Here is a 21149-nt window from a genome sequence, read left to right on the forward strand (position 1 = left end):
GAACTGGCGTGGATGTGAGAGGATTATATCCACGCCTCTTGGGAGGTGAATGTGAGTCAGCGTTCCTCTTCTTCACTGCATCTCAACGTGCAGACACAGGGAATACCGAGCTAGAAAAGGGATGCCTGGCTTCCAGGCCCAGCTCTGTCAATGATATCCAAGTGACCTTGACTGTTTGAAGTTCTCTGGCCTCAGTTCTGCCTTTGACAGACAGGGGAAAGGACTGGATAAGAGTATGTTTGAGGATCCTTCTGGTTCTGAATGCTAGAGTTCCAGTCCAAACTCACCCTCTGGGAAGAAGAGCCTTCCTACAGGACTTTAATATCTGGAAGCCACACAGAAGCACAGCCCTCAATACTAACCATAAGAAAAGAAAACAAAGCCCAGGAGAGCATGAGTCTGAGATCAGCTTACTGACGCCCTCTTGTGTCCAAATCCAGCAAAGGCCCCTGGGTTCTCATATTCTACTAACCAAGCCACCAGATTTCGAGAACTGGGATAACAATGAACAACCCTCTTCCCTTCTCCAATGGAAAGTAAAGAGGAAAAGGAACTTTGCCTAAAGCCTAAGACAGACATCTCTTTTCCCATCCCTGAGGGATGTGTTTTAAAAAGTAGGGCCAGAGTAATTGGGATGTCAAGTGAATTTCCAATAAGCAATGACAATTGTGAAGGGAGTCGGGGGATTCTGCCACTCTCAGGAGATACTGCAATGTACACCACCCCCAGACTCTTCCCGTGGGTGGGTGCTGGCCACGTCTGGGTGGGCATGATGGGTGGTGGGGCTGCAGATTTCTAAAGACAGGGGAGGTGCATCTGGGTCTGCTGAGGAAAGTACTGGAAAAGGAGTTTCTACCACACAATTGGGCTTTTTGAGTCAAAAGCAAAGGTTGCAAATGGGTGGCCCACAGGTTGAATTTGGTGGAAAGACAGGTGTTATCTGACTTTCTAAGTACTTTACAGAGTTCAATTAGTTCACAACATGGAAGATCTGAATTTTGGCTTTCTCTTAAAAACTCAGAGCATTATGGAGCCCACCTCGCCACATGGCGGGTCTGGAGGAGCTGAGTGGCGGTGGCCTCTTCTGGGGAAGCATGTGCTTCCCACTGCTCCCCAACACTGAGGCTGGGTGTCAGTTGCCATTTATCAACTCACTCATGGGGGCTGTTTTTCTCAAGTAGAGGTACACAGACCAAGAGGGCTGTTTCAAGAACAGGAGGGTAAAGCAGAAGGGGAGATTATTTCTACGTCTAGCCCGCAAACAGAGCGCTCCTGCAATGAGACCCACTCAGCCAGCTTTACTCCTTCACGTGGCCTGCGGGGCCCAGTGGGCCCTTCAATTCCTTATGCCTACCTTTAAGAATGTCAGAAACATTAACTGTTCAGCACATGCTGCCTTTCTAGCAGCTCTCGGCATTGATCACCAGTGGCTGGCGGCACTCAAACAAGCTCTCCAGTAAGGAGTGACACAAAAAAGGTGCGATGCACCGCGGGAGAAAATGAAGACGCGTCAGGAGGAAGAGCTGCTGCCGGGAGCCATCTGCCGGTGGGGGTGGCTATCTGGCCACATGCTGTCAGGGGAATCCCGTGACTGTCCTATACTGCAGGATAGGCTCATGAGGAACTACGGCTGGAGTGTGATAAAAAGGTCTAAGTGCAAACACGGCAAATAAATCAAGCCAAGCCTCTCCAGGGAATGGGGACTGTGGCTCAGTCACCAGTTCTATTGCTGGCAGGATGAGTGTGTATGGTGAGGCTGTGCACTATACAAGCCCGGGGGAGGCTGTGGCATGGACAACACAAACACCGTAGGTAGTTAAGTTTATGACAACCATGTTCCAGCAGACTGGAGTCAGGGTCTTGTGCCAACAAAACCAATGTATTATGACAATTTTCTGACACATGAGGACTGGGTACCTATCTCTAATTTCCATGGAGTCACCCTACAGTGGTAGCCCCAGACAATGGGTTTAGCTCAGGTGGGTCACTTCAGTGGTATCTTCTAAGTTTCTGTCTACAAAGAACTTCCAGCTCTGTGATAAATGTATTTCTCTACATAATTCAGTAAATGTAACACCTCCACTCCACTTCTACTACAAACACAGTTGAGAGTCTGGGCAAAGTGCCTGCTGGGACAAATGGATTTTGCAGAGTGTTAGTGCAGCCGCTGGGCTGGCAGCTCTGGTCCTCATTTCAAAGGGACAGGAAGAGGTGGAAGTTCTAGCCTAGCGACTCTCATGGGGTAAAGGAAGACACTGCTGGGTCTCCAGCATTGAGGACATGTTTAATCAAGCAGCTGTTCACAGCAGTCAACAGGACAAATGACCCCTTCCTGCTCCCAGAGCCTTGATTTCAGATCAAGGAGTAACAGGAACAGTTCAAAAGCCAGAGATCGTCCACTAAAGAGCTTCCATGTTGCAGGGCCCACTTCCTTGCGGTAGGATTCCATAGGCTTCACACTCACCTCCAGCATCCTGGACCGACGGATGGTGATGTGAGTGACATGCGGGGAGGCAGAGCTGGTTTCCACCAGCCCCAGTTTCTCCTTCTCCTTGGTAACCATGGTTCGAAACAGGAGAACTCTCTAAAATGAACAGAGGCAGGACCAGAAAACAGGGTCAGCAACTGATGATTCCATAAAAACACAGTGCAAAAATGACTGAAACTGAAGTTAGATGAGATGCAAGCAGAATGGGATGCCTTAACATGTGCTACCGGTTAGAGTGTCCTGTGAGAACAGAAGCATTCCCTGGAACAGTTGTGGGAATTAGAAATACAGCTGAATACACATCAAGCAAAAAACGTTCCAGAAACAGTGGTCTGCCTGCAGCTAGGGTCCAGCTAGGAATGGCCTATGAGAAAATCCTCCTCAAGGCTGGGTGTGGTGGCTCATGCCTGTAATTCCAGCACTTTGGGAAGCCAGGGTGGGCGTATTACCTGAGGTCAGGAGTTCAAGACCAGTCTGGCCAACACGGTCAAACCCCGTCTCTACTGAATACAAAATATGAAAATTAGCCAGGCATGGTGGCGTGCGTCTGTAGTCCCAGTTACTTGGGGGGTTGAGGCAGGAGAATCGCTTGAACCTGGGAGGCAGAGGTTGCAGAGGGCCAAGATCGTGCCACTGCACTTCAGCCTGGGGGACACAGCGAGACTCTGTCTCAAAAAAAAAAAAAAGAAAAAAGAAAAAGAAAAAGAAAAAAAATCCTCCTCATTCAGTCAATAACCCACTATAAAAACTTGATGGCAGAACAAGTTATAGAGACTTCTTTATCTAGCTGTGCCTGCTTTAAGGGAAATCAATATTATGAATCCTAAGAACAAAAATAACTCAAAGATAATTTTTTCTATGGTCAGAGAATTTAAAAATGACCCTACAGTATAAAGCTCCCTGACCTTTCAATCTGCCTCCTATGTGCCTTCAAGCCTACCACAGTCCCACAAGTAATATTTCTCAATTACTACTTGAAAAGAACCCTCTCTCCTTATTTGTAAAATTCTGCTAAACCTCTTTAGAAGAGTATGACTCTTTGCCCCATCCTGGGCTCGAGAATCAGTACCCTAATACCATTTAAATAAAGTCAGCTGAATGAATACATAAATTCAACCACAGCTGTTTTTTTAAAAATGGGAATCTTGGCCGGGCACGATGGCTCACGCCTGTAATCCCAGCACTTTGGGAGGCTGAGGCGGGCAGGTCACCTGATGTCGGGAGTTCGAGACCAGCCTAACCAACAGGGAGAAACCCCCAACTCTACTAAAAATACAAAATTAGCCAAGCGTGGTGGCACATGCCTGTAATCCCAGCTACTCGGGAGGCTGAGGCAGGAGAATGGTGTGAACCAGGGAGGCAGAGATTGCAGTGAGCCAAGATCGCGCTGCTGCACTCCAGCCTGGGTGATAGAGCGAGACTCCATCTCAAAAAAAAACACAAAAAACAAAAAACAAAAAAACAAACAAAAAAAAGGGAATCTCCCCCAAAGTCAAGCGCTTTATTAAATATAAGAACAGTAGCAGCCGGGCGTGGTGGCTCACGCCTGTAATCCCAGCACTTTGGGAGGCTGAGGCGGGTGGATCATCTGAGGTCAGGAGTTCGAGACCAGCCTGACCAACAGGGAGAAATCCCAACTCTATTAAAAATACAAAATTAGCCGGGCGTGGTGATGCATGCCTGTAACCCCAGCTACTCAGGAGGCTGAGGCAGGAGAATGGAGTGAACCCAGGAGGCGGAGCTTGCAGTGAGCCGAGATTGCACCACTGCACTCCAGCCTGGGCGATACAGCGAGACTCCGTCTCAAAACAAAAAAAAACAACAAAACAAAACGAAACAAAAATGGGAATCGCCCCCAAAGTCAAGAGATTTATTAAATACAAATAAGAACAGTAACAGCTGGGCGCGGTGGCTCATGCCTGTAATCCCAACACTTTGGGAGGCTGAGGTGGAGGGATTACCTGAGGTCGGGAGTTCGAGACCAGCCTGACCAACAGGGAGAAACCCCCCAACTCTACTAAAAATACAAAATTAGCCGGGTGTAGTGGCGCATGCTGTAATCCTAGCTACCCGGGACGCTGAGAGGCAGCAGAATTGCTTGAACCCGGGAGACGGAGGTTGTAGTGAGCCGAGATCACACCATCGCACTCCAGCCTGGGCAACAAGAACAAAACGCTGTCTCAAAAAAAAAAAAAAAAAGAACAGTAAAAACCCTAATAATAGTAACAATAATAGGAAATACTATATACCAGTGGGGGCTAGTACATTTTCATTTAATTGTTATGTTAACTCTCTTAAGCAAATATGGTTGTAACAAAAAAAGCAATGTCAACAGCCCCTTAAGAAGAAAGGGGATGGGCCGGGTGCAGTGGCTCACGCCTGTAATCCCAGCCCTTTGGGAGGCCAAGGCAGGCGGATCACGAGGTCAGGAGATCGAGACCATCCTGGCTACCATGGTGAAACCCCATCTCCACTAAAAATACAAAAAATTAGCTGGACATGGTGGCGGGCGCCTGTAGTCCCAGCTACTTGGGAGGCTGAGGCAGGAGAATGGCGTGAACCCAGGAGGTTGTGGTGAGCCGAGATCGCGCCACTGTGCTCCAGCCTGGGCGACAGAGTGAGACTCTGTCTTTAAAAAAAAAAAAAAGAAGAAGAAGAAGAAGAAACGGGATGGTACTGAGTGGAGGAACTACTGTTCAGTGAAGCGTCTTGCTGAGGCTGGTTGACAGGTCTAGACCTGACAGGACTGACGTGCTCTGAGTAGAACCAAAAGCCCTGAGAGGTTCCAGGGCCATGCAGAAGAGAGGGGACAGACTGGGGACACAGGGAGGGAGGCTGGCGATAGGAATGAAGGGTGCCACTATCTCTCCTCTCTATGGCAGGGGAACAGTAGGACTTTTGAGAACAGGTGTTTTCGTCATGTGGAGTCGTGTAGTTTGTGACACAACTACTTCCTATGACCCTAAATCTTTGGCATGGCCACCTGAAGGGGTGCTGTTTGGTGATACACAGGCGGAAGGCGAGTTACATCTGGGTCAATCCAGCATGGGGTGGAGACAGCAGAAGACACAGAAACAGAACTAAAGAGACAGAAGTGACCACAGAAAGCCTGGATAGGGCTCTGGATTTCTACGGGGCATGGAAGAAGGTCTGAGGCAAGCTTATCCAGGCTGCAAGGGCTGGGCAACCTCAGCGACTGCAGTGGACAGCTGGGTACGGCTCATTCTCCCCATTCTACACATGAAGAAGACCTTATTGATCCAAGGCTACACAGTTGGTGGGCAGGGGGCTGGAATGAAATCCAAAGCCCACACACAGCCCCCGATACTACACAGCCCCTGCCCACCCCACACCGCTTAGGCCTTCTGGGTAAAAGCAAAAGGCAGAGAGGCCTTAAGGCCCAGCCAGGGGATGAGTCACACATAAACAGGTAAAAGCAATGTTAAGAGGGTGCAGAAAATGAAGTGCTGTACATGTGAGCCAGGCAGAGCTGAGGCTTTAACAAATGTTAAGGAAAACAAGAGAGGCATTATAGTGAAATCAAGAACAAGGGGGAGGGTCAATATTTAGGGCAGATGGTATAACGGTAACAGAGCAGAGAGAGCCTGTTACCCTCCTGTGTGCTCCAGCAAGAATATTTCAATGGCAGAGGGCAGCACACACGCCATTGGGGGAGCCTGAAGCTTGAGATGGGCAGAGCGGCAACAGGACAGCCTGGCTACTCTGAACACACCAAACCTTAGATACTCCCTCCGGACCTGCAATCACGGAGCAGGAAGGGGCAGGAGATGAAGAGGGCCCCATTTTCTCAAGGGAGGAAATTTTATGAACTAAGGACAAACAACCTTGATGACATATTTAAGCAAAATTCCCAAAAGAAAAAAAAATGTGAGGATTACCATATACCCTGGACATAAAAGTCATTCCAATTTATCTCAGTGGTTCCCAAACTTTCTTATTCACAGCACCTCTATCATTGCAGTAACTTTTTTCATGGTACTCCTAGGCCAAAAGAAATCCCTAGCGGTCCCATTTACTAGGTAATTAGGTCCCAAATATTTTTGTCCTAAGACCTCAGTTACTATATTTTACAAATGCACCTGCTTTGAAATATAAAATACTTTTATTTCGTTCTTACAAGCCAGCTTTGCAATCATCATTAAAAAAATGTAGTGCAATCTCATGCTGAAACCACGAACTACTCTGAATGTAGTTCATGTGGTGTCTCACTGTGTTCCCCTCAGAAATCTAAAATATCCTGCAGCACCTCCAGTGGCCACAGCACACGTGAACCAGAGAGAAACAGAGCGGAGGGTCTAGACTATGTGTTATGGGAATGCTATGGTCAGAGGCTGATTTCACAGACACTCAGGTCTAGAATGAGGGGCTGCATTTTAAACCAGACACTACCAAACCAGATAAGGCCCAGGAGATGAAGGCTGGAGCCTATTTCAAACAAAGATGAGGTGGAGAGGCTGATACTACACTTGGAAAACACAAGCCCCAGAGGCAAACGGGAGCTGCCAACAGATCACAGAAGATAAGAGAAGCCACTTTTAGGGGTTGTTCAAGGACCAAAGGGTAGAAGTCACCGAGAAGCATAGTTCATGATGAGGAAGAATGTTCTATCTTCTGGAAACGTAAAGCCACAGAACGGCCTGCTTTGCAAAGCTATGCATTTCCTATGGGAAGCAAGGTCAGGGACATCAGAGCAGTGCTCCCGCAAGGAGGGCACATTTGATTAAGTAATCGCCATAAGTCCCTTCACTTCTGAGAGTCTGCCAAGTGCAGTAAGAAGTTAAACAGCCACATTGTTTGCACATCACTGCTTGAGGGGAAAGAAGAGCAACCATAAGTATTAAAGTCAAGAACAGAACAGTATCAAGACAGCAGTGAAGATGAAATACCTCTGAAAAATGAGACCTAATTTATAAAAATGTGATTTATGCTCTTTTCTAAAAATATGTCTACTTCATTAAAAGAAGAAAAAGAAAATAGAACAGGAGAAAAATAAAGGACATAACCTAGACTCCTAGAAGCCTCTTCTGAGAGGAGCAGAGTGTTGTCACAGCATCAGACATTTCCAGAGCACCTGCCACTCATCAGGGACATGAGCCATGCTTGCCACCCTCATTTCCTGGATGCTCCTGCCACAGCCCAACCCTCCCCAAGTCTCTCTCATCCCCCGGGTGTGCGGCACTCTCCTGGTTTCCCTCCTTCCCTCCTTGTGCTGGCCCTCTGTGGGACGGGTCCTGCAGGGCTCTGCCTCAGTGCCCTGGACTTCTTACTCCGTCTGACTCCCCGACCACCTCGCCCAGACTATGGTGTGAGTCCGGAGATTTGGGTGCTGTCTGACTCCCTGACCACCTCACCCAGTCTATGGGGGCAGTCAGGACATTTGGGTGCTCTCCCCACACAGGCTCCTCCCTCCCGAATGTCAGATCCCCTGTCCAATGGTTTCCAGGAGCCACAGACATCTCACATCCTACCTGCTCAATGCTGAACTCACCACCATGTTCCAGTCCTGCTTTTACCTGTGCTTCCACCTCAGGAAGCCCACCCCCCAAGCACCCAAGCCAGACACCTGAGCATCACCTGAATTCTTCCTTTCCTTCCCCTCGGGATGTGAACATTCTCCAAGGCCTCCTTAAAAATATCTTGACTTGGTCATCTTTTGACTCCCAGGGCCCACGCCACCCTAGTGCAGGCCAGCTTGCTTTAACACCCCAGCCTCTAGCCAGCCCTCCACGCTGCAGCCAGGATGACCTTCCTGAAGTATGGCTCTGACCAGGTGCCTCCTAAGCTTCCAGCCCTCTGGTGGCTTTGCATAAAGCCCCTGATCCCAGCCTCAGTTTCTAAGGTCCTCTTGCTCTAGCTCCTACTACCCTCCTCGGCTTCCTCTCTTGACCCCATCCTTTCTATTCTCTCCAGCCACACTGCACATTTGGCTCTCCAACAGCACCTCATCCTCTCTCACTCAGCCTTTCAACCCACTCAGTCTTTCAACGCTGTCCACTTTTGCCTGTGGGACCCTTTCCTGACCCAATCCCCTCCCTCCAGCTGGTCAGGTCCCGCACCTGGGCTGCCACTCCACCAGAATCGCCAGTTCACTCTGTCTTCTCCAGCTGTGTACCCCAGCACTTGGTGTAACCCCACCACAGAGTACTGGCAACCACCGTTTTTCCTTGTGCTGAATGAATGAGTCTACTTAGTCACCTCCAATGGCTGTAGCAAGGATGGAAAGGCAGGAACCACGTGAGGAAACAGAAAGACACATTGGGGCCCAGCTTTGAGTGCAACTCACGTTTTTGTGAGGAATGACATGTGGGATGTGCTGCAGGATCAACTGTGCCCGTTTTCTGTCCCTGTCGAGTTCTTGGAAGAGCACGCTAGGTTTGAGATCCCTTGAGAAGAAAGACATGGGTTTGGGAGAATTAAAAGAAGGAAATCACCCTCCAGTGCGAGGCTGGGAAGCGACGCCATGTGGCCACATGCAGCCTGCTGCCTATTCCAAGAGTCTCACGGGAACAGGACCACACTCATTCATACATGTATAGCCTAGGGCAGCTTTTGTGCTGCAAGAGCAGAGTGGAGTAGCTACAACAGAGACTGTCTGGTCCACAAAGCCTAAAGGCATCTGGCCCTTTACAGAAAAAGTTTGCCAGTCCCTGCTCTAGTGCCACAGCTTCGGCAGTTGCCATAAAGCTTGAGCTCCTTGATAACAATGTGGATATGCACCTATGTTCAGTTGTGATAGGAGGATTTTCCCCACCCCATTACCCTCCAAAAAACCTAAAAGCAGTTTTTACCCTAGTAATTCTGCTAATAAAAACTGCCTTTTACTTCTCATGTTCCGTTGCTCAGCTCAGCTAAAAGACCTCTTCCTAGTTTGGATGAGAAATGTATGCTAAATATAATCTGGCTCTGTCGCCATTAACTAACTCTAATCATATTTGGTGTAAACATCTCTTAACAGAAGTGTCCTGACAGGTGCTTCATAGGGACAGCAGCTCTCTTTACACAAATGAACAGACAAAATGAAGCGGAGGGAAAAAGTCCTCTCTGCCCTAGAACAAGAGTGCTGAGTGCTCGGGCAGTATGCCGGAGCAGGCTGGCTTCCATGGAGCCCTCCTCACCCCTGGAGCTCACTTTCGCAGCCAGTGGTCCTCGGGGGCGAAGCGCCGCCGGCAGTCCCGCTCGTACAGCACCATCAGCCACCCGTGGACAGACTGGAACAGCTCCAAGGTCTCGCCCTTGGCGTTCTCTGTGGGACAAACAAACAGGAAAGTCAGAGGAGGAGTCAAAGCCAGAGAGCAGGGGGAGGATAGCTCGTCTTCTGCAGTTGTCGTTAAGTCCTTGATCTCCCTCGCTCCGAATTATATGTGGACCCGAAGGAATTAAAAGGCACCCTGGGTATGTGCTAAGTGTCTGCAGGGCCTGAGTGCCTCTTAGACAAAATCACTCATGCTGCCTCCCACAAGTGTGTCATCTGAAGGGCCTTTTTAATCTAAGGAGCTTTGTCCTGAACAATTGGAGACACTTTGGGAGATGGACTCTCATCTCAAGTGTGCACTGGCACATGTTTTATCTTCATGGAAATCAAATGGAAGAATCAACAGGAGATTCAGGGCAAAATTAATCATCATTAATAATCCTCGACACATACATGCAAATCCTGAAGGGAGCCTGGGAGAGCAAGACTTATATAACCACATCACTATCTTAAGAGGTCACAGGGAAGAAAGAAAATTTCCAATTATGGGAATATAAGAGCACCTTTTATTAACTTGGATAGACAATAAAGCTAAGAATCAGTTGATGCTATAGACTCTTTGGCCTCCCTGGGTGCAGCATCAACCAAACAACAGCAGACACCTTTTATCTTACCTACGATTCCATCCCAGATCATCTTAAACACAAAGGAATTCAGAAAAGAGGAGATGGTGACCAGCTCTTCCAGTTTGAATGAAATCTGTTCTTCATAAACTTCAATGTCATCAAGGATTCTAAATCAGAGAGAAAATTACCCAGAATTCCACACTGAAAAAAGGCGAAGAGGAAAAAAATCTGTACTGCTTAATAAACAAAATAAACAAGGTTGAGAAATAAGCTTTATCTTGTACAGATACTTACTGTAAAATCTACAGATAAAACGATATGATGCCATCGGGGGAAAGGGGAGGGAGAGCCTTAGGACAAATACCTAATGCATGTGGAGCTTTAAACCTAGATGACGGGGTGATAGGTGCAGCAAACCACCACAGCACACTTATACCTATGTAACAAACCTGTACTTTCAGCACATGTATCCCAGAACTTAAAGTAAAATAAAAGAAAAAGAAAAAGAAAAAAATGATATGATGTCTAGGATTTGCTTCAAAATAATGTGGGAGAGAAGAGCAGGTGGGCATTTGGATGAAGCAAAACTGGCTGTGAGTTGGTACTGCTAAAGCTGATAATGGGCACAGGAGAGTTCATTATATCATCCTGTCTACTTTCTATTAATTTGAAATCGACCATAGTAAAAAGTTTAAAAATACAACTAAGAAAAAATCTGTACTCTATATTTTTCTTATTCATAAGAATCTGACTGTGACACTTTCTTAATTCACACCTCAATTCACACCTTCCTCATTCACGTCTGCATATCAAGGAACGTTGACCGAGAGTTGATGTTTACTGAGGAAAGCTGTAGAATCTTATTCAATATCTAAGACACATACTACTGCTACTTCGTAGGTATTTAGTAAGCATTTGTGAGTAAATGAATGTTTGAAAGAACATATGAATACGAGCCGTTGAAGACAGCTCTATCTGAACATTTCCTAACGCTGCTCCATACACTAGAGTAAGATTCACTCTTGGCTTACCCCTTACCCAGTGATTAAGGATGTCTTCACCAGCAGCTAGACCCCTGCTCTTGCCTCCAACTGCTCAGTGAGTTCCTCCATGATCCTCACCTAATCTGCCACCTACATGTCCCTGATCCTCTCCTGCTAATGTCTTCCAGCCTGAACATAAATGCCTGAGGTACATTCTACCTTATAATTCTTCACCAACCTTTTGGGAAAAGGTGGAATGAAAAGAATACCAAACACACAAGGAGACGCATAAGCTTAAAAACCAAAGGAACTAAATGGGACTAATGTTTGTTAATTTCCCACTCTGTGCCAGGCACTGCACTAAGTATTTGATGCTCTTTTTTTTCACTTACCCTCTATTGAACCAGTAATATTCTCTCCATTCTAATAAGGAAATGGAGACTCAAAGAGGTTAAGAAACTTGCTCAGGGTTGGCTTGATAATAATAAGAGCCAACAAGTATTGAACTCATCCTATGTGCAAGGGACTGTGATAAGCACTTTCCAATAATTATCTCTTTTAATCCCTACCATGTGCCTAAAAGGTACATGCTATTGTTATTCCCATTTACAGATGAGTCAACTGAGTCTCAGAGACGTTGCATCCTTGATCCCTTGCCCAGGGTGTCCTGAGATCTGCTCAGCAAGGATCTGCACCCTGGCTCTTTGACTTTGGAATTTTTCAGGAATCTAGCTAGCACAGTGAATAAATGGCTGAGCCATGATCTAAACCCATCTCCAGGAGACCCCAAGCCACAGTCAGTAGTACCGATCAGCTTCCTTGAAAGGATGGGAACTTTTAACTCCCAGGGACCCACCCTAACAACTGCTGAACTTTTACTGCATGCTGCTCACTTGGTAAATGGTCAGTTCTTACAATGCCCTGCCACACAGGTCCAAATGTTTGCAGTAATCACATTAGCAATGACTTCCTTACTGACACTGTATTTTGGTCTCTCCATATTCTAGGAAAAAATTCAGTACCACAGCAGTCAACCTACGTGATGAGGTGCCGCGAACAGTCACAGAACAGCATCAGCATGGCCAAGAGTTGCTTGGACTCTTCAGTGTCGTTGTTCAGGCATTCCAAGAAGAGCTTTAACCCTCCGTGGGGCCCGAGCTCACAGATAAATGCCCACAGTTTGGGCAGCAGGTCATCAAGGTAAGTGAGACCTGGAAAAAAGACAGAGAAACCTAAGCTTCAGGTGGAGACTGCACCTGGTCTGTTATTTCTCCTATCCAGTGGGAAAACAAAACACTTAAACCTATTTATGAGCATTTAATGCACGTGAGAAGGTGGGATTATGGAGAAAAGCATTATCACCACGAGAATAACAATAAGAGCCAATAGTTAGTGGGTGCTGACTACGTGCCAGGCACCATTCTAAGCACTCTGTATGTATTGTTTGCTTTCCACTTTCTGAGGCCCAGCGTTATCCCCATCTTATACAGGAGGAAACTGAAGCACAGAGAGGTTAAATAATTGGCCCCAAATCACACAGCCTATATGTCAGAGCCAAGAATAGAACTCAGGTCTGACTTAGCATTATGCTTTAAATCAGGGATCAGCCATTTGTTTCAGGAAACAGCCAAAGAGTAAATATTTTTAGGCACTGTGGGCCAGAAGGTCTCTGCTGTTAAATTAAATCTAGCCAAGTTTGAGCAAAAAACAATTCATCCATCAGGCAGCCCTCAGAACCAGAAGAGGTTCAGACAGCTCCAGTCTGCATTCTGGGCAGGCAACATTTAGGGGCAAAACTGAAGTGAGGTACAGAGACAATTTGATTGGTTACACCTCGGCTTTGCCTTATTTGAACGTGGTCTGATCAGATGGCCACCTGTGATTGACTGAAGCTAGGCTGCTGTGATTGGCAGCTATTTGTTACAAAAATACTGAATACTCCTAAGTTAGACTTCTAGTCAGTTTACACACTAAGTTAGGCTGCAGTTCCTTATCTAAGGACTCCAAATATGGGAGCATCCTCAGGCCAAATTTAGTCTAACACTGTTAAAACTACTCAGTGCTACCAATACAGCACAAAAGCGGCCACAGACAATGTGTAAAGAAACAGATTTGGCAGCCCGGTGCGGTGGCTCACGCCTGTAATCCCAGCACTTTGGGAGGCCAAGGTGAGTGGATCACCTGAGGTCAGGAGTTTGAGACCAACCTGGCCAACATGGTGAAACCCTGTCTCTCCTAAAAAATACAAAAATCAGCTGGGCATGGTGGCCAGCACCTGTAATCCCAGCTACTCAAGAGGCTGAGGCAGGAGAATTGCTTGAACCTGGGAGGCAGAGGTTGCAGTGAGCCGAGATCACGCCATTGCACTCTAGCCTGGGTGACAAGAGTGAAACTCCGTCTCCAAAAAAAAAAAAAAAAAAAAAAAAGACAGAAACATTTGGCTCTGTTCTAGTAAAAATTCATTGACAAAAACAAGTAGTGGGCTGGATTTGGCCCCCCCACAGTAGTCTGCTGACCCCTGCCTTAAACCATCTTGCAGGCTCACCACCTGTGGCAAAGCTTCCCCCCATCTACTTCTATTATTCTACTTATGTTACAAGTGGAAATGCAGTCAATGACTGTGGTAGGACGCTCTGAAATAACAAAAATGGAACCCTGAGGAAGCAAAAGGGGACACAGAGGACATTCTAAGTTTGTTTCCTCAGGGCTACAAGGCATCAGACACACAGGCCACATCACTGATATAGTTTACATCTAATAACGCAGCTATTGACTTAGAATGGCTGGATCTGAAATGCCATGTATCACTGAATATACAGTAAGGTGTGTTTCTCAGAAAAGCACAGTCACCTTGTATTTGAGCCCTTATACCTTTCATCTTATAGGGTACTCTCTGAATTATTTAGTTTTCAATACAGAACTGTTTGGGGAAAGTATATTAGCCAGCAGTGGGAGTTGGGGGAACTCTACCAGTGCTACTGAAGGATGCTTAGAGGGTGAACTGAAGGAATTCTAAAGGAGGCCGAGAATTGTACCAATTTAGTGATTATGCCTAGAGCTTAGACCTCACATTTTCAAGGATAGGAGGATATGGTTATAAAGAAGCCTTTAGAAGCAAGACTTTCTTGATCTGTTGATGATTACATAGATGCCCCACTCATAACTAGTCTTTCAACTGTCCATGTTATATCAAACATACCCAAGAATATGGAAATCTCACAATTCAAAAACAGGTTAAAATAGAAACAGAGGAAACAGTTACACTGTGGAGATCACAAATATACTCCTATAGGATAAAAGAAGAAAAGCAAGTGTCCTCGAGTTCTGTATAAACGACTCACGTAGTGTAGACTAGAATACTCATAGCATCACACACTGATTCAACAAGGGCTGCATATCAAGCCATTTAGACAGAGATGGAGACAGTGGGCCTGGCAGAGCAATGGCAGACAGACCAGCAGTGGCGCCAGTGCTGTCAGATGCGTGTGAGGAGCACAGACACTTCCTAAGTTGTCAGCAGAAAAACAACAGTATTTTATTTTATTTTATTTTATTTTTTATTTATTTATTTTTTTTTGAGGCGGAGTCTCGCTCTGTTGCCCAGACTGGAGTGCAGTGGCCAGATCTCAGCTCACTGCAAGCTCCGCCTCCCGGGTTTACGCCATTCTCCTGCCTCAGCCTCCCGAGTAGCTGGGACTACAGGTGCCCGCCACCTCGCCCGGCTAGTTTTTGTATTTTTAGTAGAGACGGGGTTTCACCATGTTAGCCAGGATGGTCTCGATCTCCTGACCTCGTGATCCGCCCGTCTCGGCCTCCCAAAGTGCTGGGATTACAGGCTTGAGCCACCGCGCCCGGCCAAAAACAACAGTATTTTAAAAACAAGTGTTATTTTCTATAATCTTAGTTGCTAAATAGACTGAATATCAAACATACACTTTAGTTTATCTTCATCCTTAAAGTGTATATTTTCAAGTTGACTAAAAAACCTGTATTTGGATTCTCTCACTTGGGAAAATGAGCTTCAATGTGAGCTCATTTAAAAAGCTGGACACAAACCATAACCCCAAACTCCTCTCACTCAAGATGCTGCCCAAACCCTCAGGTGCTGGGGTGCCCCAGGTATGGTCTTGCCCCTTCTCCGCTCCCTCTGCTCATCTTTGGGAAACCTGCCCTAGGCTGAAAGCCCATGGCTTTACACTCCATCTCTCAGCTGATGCTCCCAGAGTGTCACCTCTGCCAGCATGCCTGGCAGGCCCCTTTCCCTCGTCATAGCCACAACACAACAGACTCCCCACAGGCCCTGCCGCCTGGTCTTCCCCAGCTCAGCAAATAGTGCTACTATCCACACAGGTGGTTGGGCCAACAACCTGGTATCTTCTTTAAACCCCTTGGTCCTCACGCTCCCAAATCCAAGCTACCAGTAAGATCCCTATCTTCTACCTCTAAAACAAATCTAAATCCTCCTGTCTTAATCTCCATTGCTACTACACTAGGCCAATGGCTTTCAACCAGGAATGACTTTGCCTCCCAGGAGGCATCTGGCTGAATGCCAAATGTGAAGATATGTTTGGCTGTCACAGCTGGTTGGGAAGGTGCTACTGGCATCTATGAGTAGGGACCAGGGCTGCTAAACATCCCAAAACACAAAAGACAGCCCCTCACGACAAAGAATGGGCCAGCCCAAGATGTCCGTAATGCTGAGGCTGAGAAATCCTGCTGCAGCCCAAGCCAACATCGTCTCTCAGCATTTTCATTTTCACAGTGCCCATTGTTACATGAGACCTACTTTTTACTTGCTTATTTTTGGTCTCCCCACTACTTGAATACAATCCCCTTGAGAATGAAGAACTTGGCTGTCTCGTTCACCTCTGTATCCTCAGTGCCTGGCACACAGGGGCGCTCAATAAATATTTGAAGAATGGATAAGTGTGAAAGAGAAGCAGTGATTTATGATGCTAAAAAATGTAAAATGCAGCAGAGAAGTTCTTAATCCTTCATGTAACAAAAGGCTTTCACAGTTTACAAAGGCCTTTTGTACTTGTAAGACCAATTCATAACAACTGTGCTGCAACCTAAAAGCCCGTGTTGCCCAGTTCTGTGCTCAGAGGGGACTCTCCTCCATGTTAAGCTAAAAAGGCAAATGCTGGGCATATCCACGTGATGAGATACTATGCAGCCAATAAAGATAAGGTTTTCAAAGAATTTGTGACATGGTAAAATGATTACTGGAAAGGAAAGGATATTGCCATATATTTCAATTTAAATATATTTATTTTATATGTGCAGTATACTCAGGCACAGTTGATTGTTTTTGGATTATGGAATTAAAAGTAGTTTTTTTTTTTTTTGCAACTGTATCTTTTTTGTTTTTTTACTCAGAAAACATAAAAACTTTTTAAAAGTAAATTGTACTTCATAATTAAAATAAGAGTCACAAAACAGGAATGAGATGGAAGTGCTTATGACTGAGGTTAGCATGAGCAATTTAACTGAGGTGGATCAATTTTTAAGAGGAACAGCTCAAAAAACACTCTCCTTCAGAATCTATTTTCTGAGTCAAAAAAGCCAGAAAAAAACATCAACTTTTGCTAAGACGAACTGCCAAATGTGAGAGGTGTAGAAGATGCCTTGGGGACTGCAAACCTGTGAGTATCTGCAGCCGGATCTGTGTGAGAGTTGTCAGCGAGGTCTGGTAGAGGACACAGATGTTGCAAACCTTTTGGACTTCTGCAGAGTCGACCCGTTTACCCCCAACAGGCCTGAGAATATTCCGGACTGATGCCGATTTCTGAAAAGCACGCTTTAGGAGACCTGGCATGGAGAAAAGAAGACATGTGAGCAGCAGCTCAGCCAGCTGCCAAATCCCACCCTGGAAAAGGAAGAGCATTTCAATAAAGCTCTAAACACACAGCCAGGCCAGACAGTGGGGCAACTCACTCAATTTAAGGCATTTCTTTGGGATAAATTAGAAAAACATTAACAACAGGTTTTTAGGTGTAATCCAAAGATCTCTTCTGAATATCCAAAAATTTCTCAGAATAAGCTAGGCATATTCAGATCTTACATAGGATTCTTACACTGGAAATCACCAAATTTCAAAACCCACAATGGTAAAAATTCAGAGGACTATATTAGGGGAAGAGGGGCAAAGGCAGGGGCCCTGGCTACATCTCTATTTTCTGTGCCTTTAGAGGGAAGTAAGGCATGACCACCTCTAGTTCTGACACCTGGTTTTGAATGATATTCTACCTTTGTTTTCAATCTTCCCATTGATATCCTGCTGGAGTTACATTTGCTGAGTCCATGCTTACTGCTAGCTATGAGACAGAGTTTTGCAACACACTGAGTAGCAGAAGAACAGACACCCTGAACCTGAAAACCCACCACAGGGGGGTAACTCTGTCAAATTATGCGTTAGTGGCCTTTCCATAACTTTTTATGAGTGTGCAACAAGAACCTTCCCATGGAACCCATTACTGACCCTGCGACAGGAAAGCCACTGAAGTGCTAGCCCCGCCTGTGGTTCAGTGAGTGGCTCCTTTATAAGGAGTCCCACATGGGAGATTAATTTTCTTAAGAACTCAGAAAAGCTCTACTTCCAAGAAATTAGAAGAAAGCATCCACAGATCCCTTTTCATATTGGTTTCTGAAACATTTCATGTTCGTTCACCACCAAACTGAAGTTCACAGGTAGCCACAGTGGCCCTAATGGAACATTATGTGTGTGGATATGCTTTTATGACCCAATCTTGATTGTGTTCACCTATTTCTATTTCCCCAATCCTTGTTTTCTATTCCTATGTATTTTTTGTTTTGCTATATATGAACTTAGTGACTTAACAAGCCTCAAAATTGTTGTGGAACAAGCTAGAAGCCAGGTGTGATGGCTCATGTATGTCATCCCAGCACTTTGGGAGGCTGAGGTGGGCGGATTGCTTGAGGTCAGGAATTGGAAACAAACCTGGGCAACAAGGTAAGGCCCCCATCTCTACAAAAGAAAAAAAAAAAAATTAGCCAGGCATGGCAGTACACGCCTATAGTCCCAGCTATTATACTTGGGAGGCTGATGTGGGAGGATCACCTGAGCCTAGGAGTTAGATGCTGTAGTGAGCTATGATTGTGCCACTGCACTGCAGCCTGGGTGATACAGTGAGACTCTGTCTCTAACAACAAGAACAACAACAACAAAAACAAAGTTAGAACATCCCACAAACACAGTGGAACATCCACACAGGAAGAAACAGGAGCTACACTTTAGCCAAGCGGAGCGACAGGGTCGGGCCTGCTCCCACCACTCACTCTTCACTGGGAGCACATTCTGGGGGGATGCTGGCTGCGCGTGGGCTGGCTCCTGGCTCTCTAGCAGCTTCTTACTCAGGATGTCACAGAAGAAGATCCGGATCAGAGGCACCCCCCACAGGAATTGCAGCTGTTTGGTGATCAAGTGCATTGACTCGTTAAGGCTAGGAGAGAGCAGAGGAGACCTGGTCTGTCAGTTCCACCTGATGCAGGGTCAGGGCCAGCCCACACAGCTCCTAACAGCTTTCCTCTGGGAGCTGGAGCTAGGACCTGGCACTCAACATGGCAAAGAAGATTACAAAAATAAAAAGTGAAACTAACAAATCATTGCTGAGGGTCTGGTATGTCAAGGGCATTGACTCTTCATCTTGTCTGCTTTCCCCAGGTCCCCAGGCTCCATGAGTCACACTCTTCTTGAAGACACTTGCTACCACCCAGGTGACAAAAACAATCTTGTACCCACTGCACGGCCTCCCTCCTCACAGCTGGCCTGCAAGTGGTGGGGGGCCAAATCGAGATGACTTAGCAGCCTCCTCAGTGTCTCCTTGCCTTCCAGGGGCTCCCTGCCTGACTCCACACTGCACTCAGCATCCCTCAAATTCCTGGAATCTGCTGTCACCTTCCTGCTCAAGAAGATGAGGTGACACCCCTCCCTACTGGTTCCCACATTGATCATCATATTGTTTTTTTTTTTTTTTTTTTTTTTTTTCCTGAGACGGAGTCTCGCTCTGTAGCCCAGGCTGGAGTGCAGTGGCCGGATCTCAGCTCACTGCAAGCTCCGCCTCCTGGGTTCACGCCATTCTCCTGTCTCAGCCTCCCGAGTACCTGGGACTCCAGGCGCCTGCCACCTCGCCCAGCCAATTTTTTGTATTTTTTTAGTAGAGACGGGGTTTCACCGTGTTAGCCAGGATGGTCTCGATCTCCTGACCTCGTGATCCGCCCGTCTCGGCCTCCCAAAGTGCTAGGATTACAGGCTTGAGCCACCACGCCCGGCCGATCATCATATTGTTAATAGCCACCAACCCTGAGCACGGCCAGGCCTGCTGGTAGGTGATTTACATGCATTATCTCATTCAATCCTTCTAGAAAGCCCTATCAAAGGGACGGTGAAAATTATCCCCAGGTTTCAGATGAGGAAAGCAAGGCAAAGCAAGTCGTCCAAGTACCTCCAAGAAGAGGAAGTGGAGCAGAGAGCAGGCCGCCTGCGAAGGTGCTGCTCTGCTTCGCTTACCTCCCACAGCCTCCTGACTCTCAGCACCTCCACCCCATCCTCTTCAGGCTGGGGTGTCACGCTGGGGCAGGCTGTTCCCTAGCAACGAGTCTTTTTTAACTAGATAGGACCCAGGGATGTCACTCAGTTACAAAAAAGAGCAAATTTGGGGATTTCCTCCCCTGGCCTTTAGTTTTCTGCTGAGTCCATGCTTACTGCTAGCTATGAGACAGAGTTTTGCAACACACTGAGTAGCAGAAGAACAGACACCCTGAACCTGAAAACCCACCACAGGCGGGTAACTCTGTCAAATTATGCGTTAGTGGCCTTTCCATAACTTTTTATGAGTGTGCAACAAGAACCTTCCCATGGAACCCATTACTGACCCTGCGACAGGAAAGCCACTGAAGTGCTAGCCCATGCCTTGAGCAGATACCTGAACAAGAAAACAGGTGGGCAGCAGAGCTGGTTTCTCTCCAGAAACCACTTTATCTCAGCTCAGGTAGATGTTTCAAATTCGTGAAGCTGCGCCTTACTTGATCTCCCTTCTTCTAGTCTAGTGTTTCTCGTGTTTTTAAGTTTGTAATTAAACTTTTAAAAATTTATATTCCACCTCTTGAAAAGGATTTTGGGTGATTTCTATTCCCTTTGAATCATTTGTCTTGTTTTAGCATTTCCAAAACATGGCAGTCTAGTCCATCAATAAAAGTGACAGTGAAGAAGAAAAAACATCGATAAGGTCCATAACTGAATGGAAGGAACAAAACACAAAATAGTATGATTTCAATTTTGTAAAAAACGATCAGTATTTCTAGATAGGAAAACTGACAAGATGTCCACTCAAGTTATCTTTGGTTTACAGGATAATGGTCTGGTTTTTATCCTCTTTTGTTCTTATTCACAATTTATTAATATATAATAAATATGTATTATTTTTGTAATAAGAAACAAAACACCACAAGCTGGAAGAAACAAAGAAAGAAGATGGTGGGAGAGAGGCAGGAAAGACAGTGATTTGCATCTGGGACTCACCCATAATCCACAGATTGGGAGAACCAGCCAAGGACAGGATGCCAGTGGGTCAGGTTGGACTTCTTCTGGGACACGTACTTCTGACAGTAGCACAGCATCTGGGTGAGCAAACTCACGAACCCATCTGTCTCCTCCTCTAACACTTTGGGGCTGAGGGAGCCCAAGTGTAGGAGGTTGCCTAGAGAGAGAGAAGGCTGAGTGTGATGGGCCCAAACACTTTGGTGCCTCCCGGCCCTGCTTCCTGTCTGTGGCTCAGGCGGCCACATCCCATGTGCAGGAAGACATTTCCACATAAGGG

General features: G+C 46.4%; 1 protein-coding gene across 9 annotated transcripts in view; it reads right to left on the bottom strand.

Annotated features, from left to right (window-relative positions):
• UBE3B (ubiquitin protein ligase E3B) overlaps nucleotides 1-21149 on the bottom strand; it is a 65654-nt gene that overhangs the window by 22382 nt on the left and 22123 nt on the right. For all 9 annotated transcript variants that reach the window (XR_004439600.1, XM_033220694.1, XM_033220696.1 and 6 more), the window contains 8 exons: nucleotides 20852-21029; nucleotides 18610-18773; nucleotides 16954-17121; nucleotides 12350-12521; nucleotides 10376-10494; nucleotides 9638-9752; nucleotides 8793-8892; nucleotides 2465-2584 (listed from right to left, as the gene is read on the bottom strand). Coding sequence is in view for 8 of the 9 variants with exons in the window: in XM_033220694.1 (XP_033076585.1) it covers nucleotides 2465-2584; nucleotides 8793-8892; nucleotides 9638-9752; nucleotides 10376-10494; nucleotides 12350-12521; nucleotides 16954-17121; nucleotides 18610-18773; nucleotides 20852-21029 (1136 nt within the window). In the remaining variant the exon portion in view is untranslated. The remainder of the gene's footprint in view (nucleotides 1-2464; nucleotides 2585-8792; nucleotides 8893-9637; nucleotides 9753-10375; nucleotides 10495-12349; nucleotides 12522-16953; nucleotides 17122-18609; nucleotides 18774-20851; nucleotides 21030-21149) is intronic.

Source organism: Trachypithecus francoisi, unplaced genomic scaffold (assembly GCF_009764315.1).
Source record: "Trachypithecus francoisi isolate TF-2019V2 unplaced genomic scaffold, Tfra_2.0 Lachesis_group11, whole genome shotgun sequence".
Classification (NCBI taxonomy): domain Eukaryota; kingdom Metazoa; phylum Chordata; class Mammalia; order Primates; family Cercopithecidae; genus Trachypithecus; species Trachypithecus francoisi.